The sequence below is a fragment of the Colletotrichum scovillei genome, assembly GCF_011075155.1.
Source record: "Colletotrichum scovillei strain TJNH1 chromosome Unknown Contig00001, whole genome shotgun sequence".
NCBI lineage: Eukaryota > Fungi > Ascomycota > Sordariomycetes > Glomerellales > Glomerellaceae > Colletotrichum > Colletotrichum scovillei.
The window spans coordinates 4,676,500-4,688,425 of NW_023336259.1; the positions used below are offsets into that span (position 1 = coordinate 4,676,500).

Below are 11,926 nucleotides of genomic sequence, written 5' to 3' on the forward strand. Positions count from 1 at the left end.
TGTTCGAGAAGACTGTCAGACAGAGCCGTGGTAGTGCCGTTCTCATGTCATGTCCCTGACTACATCGAGTCGAGAGTTTGATGCCGATGCGAGTGCGATTATTCGCCGTACCGGAATGGCGGCAAAGGCGGCCAACGAATGGGACGAAAACCACTGAGTAAGCTGATGTGACAGCCATCCGCGGAATGCGATTCGCACTTCAGCTGACTGGAGCTGGGGAGGCTGAGGGTCTCGACTGACAAACACAGCTGGAAATGTCCGGGGATGCCCTACGGTCTTTTCGGGGGTTGCCCGCGTGTTTTCCATAACCAAGGAGACAGCGAGCCCCCTGCCAAAAGCCCGAAGGGTTCGGCCCCGCTCTCGGCGCGGGGATAACGGCAGAGCGGGGCGACCTTCGGCCTCTCGAGGCCCACCCCGGAATCGGTGATTTTGCTCGGTGAATTCATCTCCGCTCGATGTAAGCCGGACCTTGGCCTGAAGTGCTCATTTTGCATTGCAGCGCGTAGATATATATCGAAGGAGAGATTCTTGAAACTCAGATAGTTTCGCCACCAAGTCCTCGTTCAAAACCTCGCAAACACACACCTCAGTGAACCAGATTCATCACCTCAACCGCAATTCAATCATGAATGACCCCTCCAAGACCTTCAATACGCTAGCAACTCAGCTTTCGCAGCTGGCAAATTCGACCTCAAGCGATGTTGAAAAGAACAGCGCCGCCGTTGACATAGCCCGCAGGATCCTCGCGGCAGCTCGAGGACCGACACCAGATTGGATGGACCGGATGATAAATGTAATGGAATTGACTGGACTCAAACTGCTCCTTGACTGGAACGCACTGGCCATGATACCATCGGAGGGCGCGATAACATACGCTGAGTTGGCCAAAAAGCTGTCAGCGGAGGAGCCCTTACTTCGTAAGTCGGCTCACTCAACTACCCAACCTGTCGATGAACGTCGAAACTGACATCAATAAAGGACGGCTAGCTTGGGTGCTTGTTTCTAGTGGGATGTTGCGTCAGGTTGATGACGACAAGATCGCGCATACAGAGAAGTCACGCGAGTATCTTCCCGGGACACCTAATGAACTCCTGCTACACATGATGTGAGACTTGAGTAGACTCACTCGTTCACTGACCAATCGTCTGACATGTTCGCCAGGTTCGAAGAACATGTTACGACGGCTCTGAAGCTGCCCGAGTACTTTGAACAGTACGGCCGCCGGGAGCCAGCCACTCGCCAGCACACTCCCTATGCCTTTTCACGCGGTCAGCCAGAAAAGGAGATCTGGGAGATTCACCAAGAGAACCCTGCACAGGTAAAGAGGTTCATGGGAGTTATGGAAATGGTGCAGTCATTCATTCCTCTAGCTGGTATCTACGACTTTGGCTGGGTGGAGACGAGGCTGTCTGAGCAGCATGACAGACCGCTTCTCGTGGATGTGGGTGGCAGCAAGGGCCACGCCATCAAGGCGATTATGAAGGAGAACCCTTTTATTCCAGCCGATCGCATAGTTCTCCAGGACAGAGATGAGGTGATTCAACAGGTTGTGGAACTCAAAGATTCGGGGCTCGATGGGGTACACCTACAGGTACACGACTTCCACGAAGCGCAACCTGTCAAAAGTACGTTTACATGCTGTCTAAGTCTCTCTCGTGTCCGTGAAGATCAGCTGACACATGCAGACGCACTGATCTATTGGATCCGGCGATGTCTGCACGACTATGGAGACGACGACTGCGCCACGATGCTCACGCAGCTATCGGATGCCATGAGTTCGGACAGTAAGGTACTTATCGTCGAGTATGTCCTTCCGAGCCCTCCTCCGCCCATTGGCGCCATGACAGACTTCAGCATGCTTGGAATTGGGGGAAAGGAACGGACAGCCAATGACTGGGAGGTGCTTGTTGCTAGGTCTGGGCTCAAGATTGAGAAGATTCATGGCCTGGATATGAAGATGCAGGTCATTGAGTGTGTTAAGGCCTGATTTGGAAGTGAACGAGAGCCAGAGCTGTTGTTGATCAACCACCGTAGTTCGTCGTGAATTTTGTGATACGCTCGACAATCACCACTTCTCCTGGATTCCGAGGCTTTGTTCAACTAAATGATGATTGTGTCTTGGCAGGAAAGGGTGTGTACTGGGATGTTTTAATCGCTATTTTGGTTTTCGATAAACAACTATTCGTCACCTTGAGCGGCATAATTAATCCCGTGGAGTACAAAGATGTCCGCGTGTAAACGGAGCCGCAGACGAAACTTTCCTGCTCTAGGGAATTACACAAACTCATGTTGCCCCGGAAGTTTCTCTGTCTCCATGTTTGTCCTGGAACCGGTCATGAAACAACCTTAAGTCCACCGGCAAACTCTACTACGTACTTTATTTGACACATGCCTGGATGCGGGCATATGCGGGTGAGTCCCCGCATAATATGCCTACCTAAATCTTCAATCATTGAACATTGGATGATCCTACCATCGTCATAGTCAGTAGAGGAATGGGGTAGTAAATGTGTCAAAACCTGTTGTGGACAAACCTTGTGCATCGCCCAAATTTCGTCCAAATAGAACACACGATCAAGATCCGGTCGGACATCTCCGTTGCCAAGCCATGCCATGCGATGGTCATAGTCTTCGGCCCTCTCATATTCGAAGTCTTCCCATCGAGGGTGACGCAGCGCGGTGTACCCGTGTAAACAAGACCCAGGCCATAGGGTTCGGATCTTGGCCTTTCCAGAAGCTCCGTTCTTGTACCACGATTTGCAGTTGCCTGAATCGTGAGAACCATAGTAGATGGAGTTAGTTTCTTTCCCGGCCGTCGAGTTCTGAAAGAAAGCTTGGTAACAAACGGCTCACCTGAATACACAGTTCTGTCAAAGTAGTTGTCTGCGTACCGAAGAAATGATTCGACAGCGTCGTCCTTCACTACGATGCTCTTGTAACCTTCCCGGATGCACTTTTGGATACACTTGGTGACGTAGGCAATTTGTTGCTCCATCAGGATGAGCAAGGACCCTGAGCCAACACCAGACTGGGCGCTTAGGATTGGGAAGCTATCAAACAGGTAAGCGGATGCAATAGCCAGGGAAATTGAACCCTCATTATTACGTACAAGTTAGGCATCTGAGGAACACAGACCGCCAAGTACTGTTTGACATCTTTGACCCACATGTCTTGCAAATTGACGTTATTTGCGCCATGAATCGGGAAGCTGGGTACAGCAGAGACATCCTGTTTACGTGTGTTAATCCTGAGATGAGTCAATGAATAGCGAATGCAGCTCACAAAGCCAGTAGCGCAAATAATTGCGTCAAATTCAAGTTCGCGGCCATCTGCTGTCACGAGCCCTTTCTCAGTGAATGATGCTAGCTCTTGAGAACAGAACTCAACATTGTCTGCTGTCAGACTCTCGAGGTAACCTGCAAGAAATCGTCTCATATTAGCCAAGTTTTCCAAAGATGGTTGAAGGGGGTGTGCAAGTGAGATTTTGTTGAGCGTACCCGGCCCTGGCGTGAGGCGTTTGCAGGCAACTGGGAAGTCGGGTATGAGCCTCTTAGCAATCTCAGGTTTGGATGCAAGCTTCTCCAGCATCTTTTCCTCTATGATTCTTCGCGCTTCCAGCTGCAATGGCTGGCCCTGTTCGGTAATCTTGTGTACGGCGTTGAGGCCTCGCTCTAACTCCCGACGGAACTGAGAGTATAACTCTTCATTTGTAAAGCTTTTCTTTTCTTCAGGAGAGAATGCATCTGAATAACTTCAGTATCACAGAGCTCGACTTTCTGGCTTCCGTAAGGGACCAACTTACGATTACTAGCTCCTGCACCTTCATTGAGGCGTTCAAGAAAGGCCGAGGCAAACGTAGACGAGATCCAAGCTGGCAATGATTATTTGGTAAATAAATTGTCAATAATCCCTGCGGAAAAATACTGGTGTACTTACTGCGACTCCTTACGAAGTTTGTGACATGTTTCGCTTTCCTCTGCATTTGTGGCATAATCTGAATTGCACTAGACCCCTAGACAAACGCAATACGGTCAGAGAAACTGAAGAGCTGTCTATTAGGACTGTGTCTGTGACTTACTACGCCGATGACAGCAACTCTCTTGTCTTTCCATGAGAATCCTTCTTGAGCTTCCTCCTTGGCAGCATCCCAATTTGCAGAATGATGCAAGATGCCCCTATATCTTTCTCGGTCTGCTCGCTATTCATTAGTCCAGCCGTGATTGCCTTGATGGGCATTGTCTAAAGCCTCTCAATTATGGGATGTGAGCTTACCCGCAATCGTCGGCCATTTGGGTTTTGACAAAAGACCAGTGGCATACAAAAAGTAATCTGCCTCATCTACTTTCTCCTCATTCTTGTCTAGATCTAACACTCTGACAGACCACTTTGCGTGTTCCTGGGACCACTGGGCACCAACTACTCTGTGACGCAGCTTGATAAGGCTTTGCAACTTGTAGTGATCGACAACTCTCTTCAAGTATCTGTGAATCTCTGGGCCAGGCGCATAGAACTCCGACCACTGGGTGTTCTGGCAGAAAGAGTACTGGTAGCTGTGAGCTGGGATGTCGCAGGCGGCACCTGCGTATCGATTGTGATGCCACACTCCGCCGACATCGTCCGCAGCTTCGTAAATCTGGAAGTCAACGTCTCGTATATGCTCTCGCATGTGAATTGACGCCCCGATGCCACTGAACCCCGCGCCAACGCAGATGACCCGGACTTTGCGATCAGCGTCAATGGTCCGCTCAAGAAGAGGAGCCGCCCATGAGTAGTCTACTTCTTTCCTGTCACGAGCTTCTTTGAGCATGCCATTTGCAATAGTTAAGTGGAGGATACAGAGCTAAACTCACTGCATGTCTCCTAGGGAGTTGCCATTGGTTGTGAGATGCGGCACACCATCGTTCTGGATCATGGTGAATGATCAAAAGGGTTCAAGTCTCTGTCAAATGCTTTCTGCGAATTATCCAATGGTATAGTGCTTTCGATGAAAGTCACACGTTGCCTGAGCTTGCCTATGCCTACTCATGAGATCCGGGTCTGTCGTGGTTGAAGGGAGAAATGCCCACTGCAGCAACATTGGGGTTCGTCGACACACTACCCACGGCTCACGGCAATCCGACATGACCGCCATGCCGGGTTTAAAGCCGAAAAGAATAGTGTAACCCGCGCATCTCCATGGATTGGTAGGTTTGGCAAGGCTGGTGTTTGGGTGAACGATTTCAGATGAGGGGTAAGTTCGGCAGATGTTAGCCAACCCCCCACGAGACTAAACATGGCTGCCATAGGATACGCAGGAGCAGCATCTTCCTTAGCAGTCGTCATAGACACATCCGGCTATTCCCCGCGGGATTGTTCAATCTTGGATGGCCATATCTTGTTTGTGCCTGTCGGAAGCCCGTTATATCCTCACTATATTCTTTACTTGCCTCTCCACATCTTTGGCCCGATGCACATGTGCGGCGCGACCTGTTGGTTATAATCAAGTAACAAATGGAAAAGCAAAGCATCGATGCAAGACATCTCCTTTGGCTTTAGAGGCACATGGCGAAATCTCCCATGTCTTGATGGTCTCGCAGAACCTAATAGTTTTTTGAATAAGTTGTCACATTTCCGACATGTTCAAGTTGGTTTTAGATGTACGGAGCTGAACTTGTTATGGAATGGCCCACATCTAAGACTTAATATACTTCGAAACTTACCTTTCTCAAGTTTTCTCATGCTAGGTATAGTTCCTAGAAGGGAATTTCTCCGTGGAAAAGTACTACTTGGGCCGGGCAAAAAGAGTCAAAACGTATTTCTAGTCTGCTGTCTCCAAAGCACACATCCTGCGTGGCTAATTTCCAAAGCCACAACTCAAATACTGTCTTTACATGTAATCATTTATCTCTCAACACTCAGAATAACTAAATTTAAAACCTATTGAGAGCTCATAAATTCGAGCATAGTCTTTTGAGTCTGTTAGTCCGACTTCGCCGACTCCGGTCAAAGTACCATAGGGTAGGCACACGGGAGCATTTAGAAGCTAGAGGATGCGAAAGAACGATGAGAACACTGGGAGTTAAATTGCCCCCAGAATATGATCTTGCTTTCAGTGCTGCCGACGTGAGTATCACTCTAAAAAAGAGGACGGATGTTGACCAGGTACTAGCATCATTGAGATAACACCCATATCGTAGCGAGAACCTCCGCTTCTCGTAAGTATGATGATGGTGCATCGCAATGAGTTTTCGAGGTCAGTAGCTCTAAGGTCTTCAAACTTTGACGGTATGAATGATTAGGGATGATGGGGCAACTACGACACGGCGGAAGCAGAGCACATAGAGCAAACTGATTGCGGCCTTTTCTTCAGAGAGAATTTTGTCACGACAAGCCACACAATATGTATGAGCCAGTGATTCGCTCTCGAGACCCGAGAATAGGCAAGCTGCAGTTGAACGCAGCCGCATCTATCCCATGTTACGGGCTTTTGCAAGGCCTGATGCTCCTATCATCCGACGGTATTCGCCATCACTAGTTTTGTGGCATTGGGGATTCAACCCGACTTCGGACCAAGAGTCTCAACATCTATACTTCCCCTGCACAAAACGATTCGACGCGATTTGGGAAAGCTATTATTAATCAGTCTAGAGTCATGCTCTTGTTCATATTGTTCCATTCAACGCAACCTGCGTAGCGATATCGTAGGGTTGGAAGGAGAGGCTGATGACGCCATCTGAGAACCGATAACGTGACGTTCCACTAAGATGGTGAAAACCGCAGAACAAGTGCCCATAAAAGGAAAAGCCCAGGGGAGGCCCCTCATCCCCGGACCATCGCGACATCAGGAACCCAACCAAAAGGCGTGAGATCTGCGTTAGATCAGATGCGTTCCTGGCGGTGACCGCTTGTTGTGAGATTGACTTGCAGGCGCATTGATGAGAGCGCTTACCAAGCACGCAATCCTGCTGTACAACTTACCAATCCGTGATGTACCGCTTTGTTGATTTACATAGCTATATAAGACGGCCTGAAAATCCGTTTCATGGTGAGTGTTTCGAAGCCGGTCACACAGACGATTGAACTCTATCAACTCTTATAAAACCTCTCGCTCTGTTTCCCGAGACTTCCGGTCTTCTCCTCAATTTCCCCTCATCTCAACATCACAACATCGAAACAATGGCATCAGTGACCGTCTACGACGCAGTCATTCCCACTTTCACCAAGGGCCTCAAGACCTTTGATCACATCCTGACAAAGGCTGAGGAGCATGCCAAGGCCAACAATGTGGATGCCAACACTTACCCAGAGGCTCGTCTTGTTGAGGACCAACTCCCCCTCACTTTCCAGGTCCAAAATGCGACAAAGACTGTCAAGACCAACATCAGCCGTCTGACCGGTGTTGAGTTGGAGCCGTACGAGAACACGGAGAAGACTATCGCGGATCTCCACAAGCGCATCAAGGATGCTCTGGACCTCCTGAGCAAGGTCGACGCGGCGACTGTCAACGCCAAGGCCGACTCGCAAGTTGACTTGTAAGTGCTTGTTCCATGAAACGAGACAGAATATAGAAGAGATATCTAACATTATTCAAGGCCTATCTTTGGTGGCAAGACGTTGAAGGTTACCGCGAAGGAGGCAGCTTTGAGCCACGGAGTTCCAAACTTCTTCTTCCATTTGAATGCAGGATACGCGATTCTGAGATCCAAGGGTGTTCCGGTTGGAAAGGCCGATTATCTCGGCAGTTTTGTTGCCCAGTAGTGTCTGGGCTGTGGTGTTAGTGTTACAAAAGAAATAAATAAACTTGATAATACCACGGGAGTCGGATAAAATCCAAGAGCCTTGGTCACATAAAGATCCGAAGAAGATGTGTTTCTCAATAAGAACCTCTGCACACAGACGAGCACAGCTTACGTCTATACAGTCACGGAAGGAAAGAAGAAGCACAAAGATAGTTCAAGATGGTGGTCTAGAATAAGGTGAGCTTGTGCAGCAAAAAGGTCATGCTGCCTGAATTACATCATGAACGACCAACCTGGGACTCGAACCCAGAATCTTCGGATTAGGAGTCCGACGCCTTACCATTTGGCCAGCCAGCCAGAATTACAAGATCTGCCTTGCGAATGGTTGATTTCACGAGGAACGTTGTGGAAATCATGGTGCAGGATTCAGGAGTCGGGTGCAATTTGCTGCACTAGAATGGGTCGCGACGGAGCTGGGCGGGTCTGTGGTAATGTGAATACGTAATCCCTCATAGCATGCTTCACTCACCCATCAATAGGGTAAGAGGAGTTGGGGTCATGCTATCCGTATATGGATGAAAAGATACAAAACTGTAGGAGATAATCGGTTCCGTGTTGATATTCGTACTCCGCCTTGAATGTGCGATGATTTCTGCGGTTGATTGCACAGTTCAACCCTAGTCTTCCTAAGATTTGGAGAGGGGGATCACCTGACGAAGACTACTACAAGTAAAGTTTACCAGTTGCGTGGGACGGCTCATCATGGGGGGTAAATTAGCAAGCATGCTGATCCTCCACGATGATAGCAGATTAGATTCCTGACCCTAATGGATTCTGGTTAACAAAGTCATGAGCATCCAGGAACAACAGCTTGACCGTCTCGACAAGTCAACCCGATCTTTATGGCTTCGCCGTGCCCCGTCCCCCTCATGCTCCAGGAACCGGATCCTTCTACCCCACTACAGAGGGCCTGTCACCGGCGCAGCGCCCGTTAGATCGACCCGCCATGGATGACGAGTGACACACCAGGCGGACATGCCAGGGGTTTCAGCGGGCTATTCTGGCTCGCGCGGTGGAATTCAGCGAGGAATAAGCGAATATTCCTTGTCCATCCCCAGGGAGTCTGCCGTATCCTCAAAAAGGAGGGTGTTTCCGCGCTTCCCCTCTCTGGAGACGTTAACCTAGTCTTGGGACATCAACGAGTCATTGATTGTTGTGTTACCTTCGTGTTTCTTTGAATTATCATAAGCGCGAGAACGTTTAACAACACAGTTGCCGTACTGCCCGGAGCCTGTCCGCGGAGCAGGTCACCTGTAAACGTTATCACGGACAGGTAGTAACAGAGACTGGCCGTACAGTCCGTGAGCCTCCTCTTCACGCCGTTGAGCGTCACATCGGCCAAGAAGATACACCCGCGGGACTCCGGATCGGAAAGATGAACTCTATGCGCGGGCCTCAGTGAAGCTTACCACCGATCGTTACAACCGGCTCATATGTCATCGGGATTTGCGCGGCGACGATCAGCACGATGAAAGGGAACATTGATGAATTGATAAATACAGCATTGGCACCCAAAGAGACGAGTGCCGGTGATGACTACAGGTGGCCGATGCTCTACCGAAGCCTTACGCACTGCCGCCTTGGGCTCATTTCGAGGCTCTTTGGGGTATCCCAGCATCTGAGATTTGAACGATGGTAAGCAGCACCACAGGAGCATCGGAGATCAGGATTATTCACTTGGACTCTTGGATGATTTGGCGCGAATGTGCAAGTCATCGGAGACTCGGAAACTTCATTGTCTCCGCTCATTTCAATACGAGGGTGTGCACATCATGACAAGAATGATGACTGATGGAACCAGCACGATGCTGCTTCATCCCCCCATCTACCGTAGGTGTTGCACCACGATGGCAACTATTCGCTTGGAATCATGTTGAAGGGGCAAAGTGGAGGTGTCGAGGAGGAACGAAAACAAGGCACAAACACATCTCGCGCGAAGGAAGCACGTTTCGCAACTGCATGAATCCACAGGATAAGCATTCTGTTCCTGGATCCTGTTCGTGTAAGCTTACTCTACCTTACTCGGTGGAACTTCTCCATGCGTCCTCCACGCACCACAGCAGCGCAGCAGCACGTGGATTTCCTGAGCAGATGAACGATTCAGTCCTTCCCCTGCCAAGCTGGCCAAGTTGGATATGCAGGTGATGATGCAGAGACACCTTCGACAGCTGCTACAGTTCTTGCATCGCACATGGACCACGGGTTCCTGGAGACGCCCCCCTAACTGACAAAGGTGTCCCAGGGAGCAAACACACCCACAATTTTAGGATGCGATTCATTCACCCAAAACATCGCCTGAACTTGCGGAGCTCGACCCAAATTGCTTCCGGGCGTGTGTCGGACGACTGTTGCAACCTATTCGAACGTCTCACATCATTGAGAAACGTCCGTCGAGCCGCAAAGGCCGGGTTCGGATCCGGACCGCGTTTGACGGTTTGTCATTATTCTTCAGCACTGATGGAGCCGTCAGGATGCAGGCACCCTCATGCAGCGATCTTCAACGCCCTGTAGGTATTGCCCCGCGTGTCTCCAGAAAAACACGTTCTAAGTAGGAAGCAGACCCTTGGCGCTAAAGTATGGTAAACGAAGTCCGGATGGAGTTTGGCTTTGACCCCTTTCAACTCTCATGAGCCAGTAGATCTCGCGAGACGAACCTTTTCTGGTGGACATTGCGCACCGACAAAGCCCACTTGCAAAGTTGCAAGATCGAAGTCGACGTCGTGTTGTTTGCTTCGATAGAAGATATTACTCGTTCCTGTGAAATAGGCGTGTAGGATCGCAGTGACGATGAGCTCTCGGACCTTCCCACCGTCAAGTCACCTGATGTTCAACGTTATGACTGGCAGCGGGGAAGGGGAAAAGGGCCATTTCTGAGGTGCCAATAGTGGGACAAATGCTTCAATGCACTTTACGGTGAACCCATCAGCCGTGCCGCGGGCTGACGTGATGCCCTTTTCCCTAGTCCCTGCGATGAGCGGGGCTAGTTCCGGTCTTCGGGTGCCTCTCGAAATCTCTCCTATCTGTAATTCATCCGGACAGTCGTGCTGATGCTCCCGGCAGGCTTCTTCTTTGAGCATGCCCATCGTCTATCTGTATTGCACTTCGGGTGACATGCTTGACACCGGGACCGTGCTCTGCAGTGCAGAAAGATGTACCTGTCAAACTTCTCGGCAGGTTTTCCATATCCCACCTTGTCCGTCAATAAAGCCGCTGATCCTTCACTCCGCGGGGAACGCCACTGGCTCATCCAATGGCAATGGGCTGAAGTTTATTTCTCGTTGCCGCAGCTGTGGCTTGAATATGGTACGAAGAGAACAAACAATGTGTAGCAAACGGGCCTTTGTATTGACTGTCGTCCAAATCAAGTCGAGAGGCGTTGCAGAGTATTCGTTGCCGTTTCCCCCCCGGCTCGTCCCTCCGACGGCGTGGTTACGCTCAGACCCTCGCCTGCCAGGTTCTGACCAATGCGATTCATTGAGTGGCATGATTTACCAGATCCACGCTTCGAAGAGGCTGCCAGACTTGCCAGGCGTGCCAGGGTCCTTCAACGCCAAGCTGGAAAGGCTGGATTCGACGACGAGAGCGAAGAACAAGGAACTTAGGTGGGTCTCCCTTCACCGGCTCGGCCGCCGTCGCCGAATTTGCTCGGTTGAGTTGCAATAACGAATCTGCCCTCCCATACTCCGTAGTGAGTAGTCGGCACCGGTGAGAGCGCGGCTGAGACGCCCAAGGTGCTGAAATACTACCTCTTTCGTGCGAGAGCGAGAAAGTTGCTGGAAAGAGATACGGCCATAATCATTATCTTCCCAGGTGATTTCTCTAGCCGAGTCGCTGTCGGCACACTGTCACGCAAAAGGGTAAAGTAGCCATCTATGATCTGGCTGGTCTTACGAAAAGGTATCTTTGAACTGTCTCTGTTTCACCCGATTCTGGAAGCCAAAGTCAGTCTGCCGATCAGATGAACAGATGGTTTAGTCAAGGTCATTCGTCCATGGCTTTATTCAATATCTGTCTTCGGCCCGGCAGAAGGCTTCGCAGTCTATTTGATGCCCAATTTCTTTTTCCTGCCCGTCAGCAGCGATCGCCGATGCCTGGCAATTGCGCCAATAACCACCACTACCTCGCAAATGCGAGTCAGCCGCGACCCT

General features: G+C 50.1%; 3 protein-coding genes across 3 annotated transcripts; 2 read left to right on the top strand and 1 right to left on the bottom strand.

Moving 5' to 3' along the window:
• The first annotated feature begins 375 nt into the window (after positions 1–375).
• Positions 376–2,392, top strand: HER10_EVM0008903 (O-methyltransferase). Its single transcript, XM_035478409.1, has 4 exons — positions 376–917; positions 979–1,105; positions 1,162–1,625; positions 1,686–2,392. Exons 1-4 carry the CDS (start codon positions 626–628, stop codon positions 1,985–1,987), a joined length of 1,185 nt encoding a protein of 394 aa, XP_035338699.1. The 5' UTR covers positions 376–625; the 3' UTR covers positions 1,988–2,392.
• HER10_EVM0009923 (uncharacterized protein) lies at positions 2,334–4,807 on the bottom strand (the record flags this gene model as incomplete). Its single annotated transcript, XM_035479394.1, has 8 exons — positions 2,334–2,767; positions 2,854–3,028; positions 3,106–3,576; positions 3,613–3,743; positions 3,925–4,012; positions 4,079–4,194; positions 4,273–4,543; positions 4,625–4,807. 8 exons carry the CDS (start codon positions 4,805–4,807, stop codon positions 2,334–2,336), a joined length of 1,869 nt encoding a protein of 622 aa, XP_035338786.1.
• Positions 4,808–7,155: 2,348 nt separating this feature from the next.
• Positions 7,156–7,737, top strand: HER10_EVM0011510 (uncharacterized protein; the record flags this gene model as incomplete). Its single annotated transcript, XM_035480941.1, has 2 exons — positions 7,156–7,511; positions 7,572–7,737. 2 exons carry the CDS (start codon positions 7,156–7,158, stop codon positions 7,735–7,737), a joined length of 522 nt encoding a protein of 173 aa, XP_035338928.1.
• Between the last annotated feature and the right edge of the window lie 4,189 nt (positions 7,738–11,926).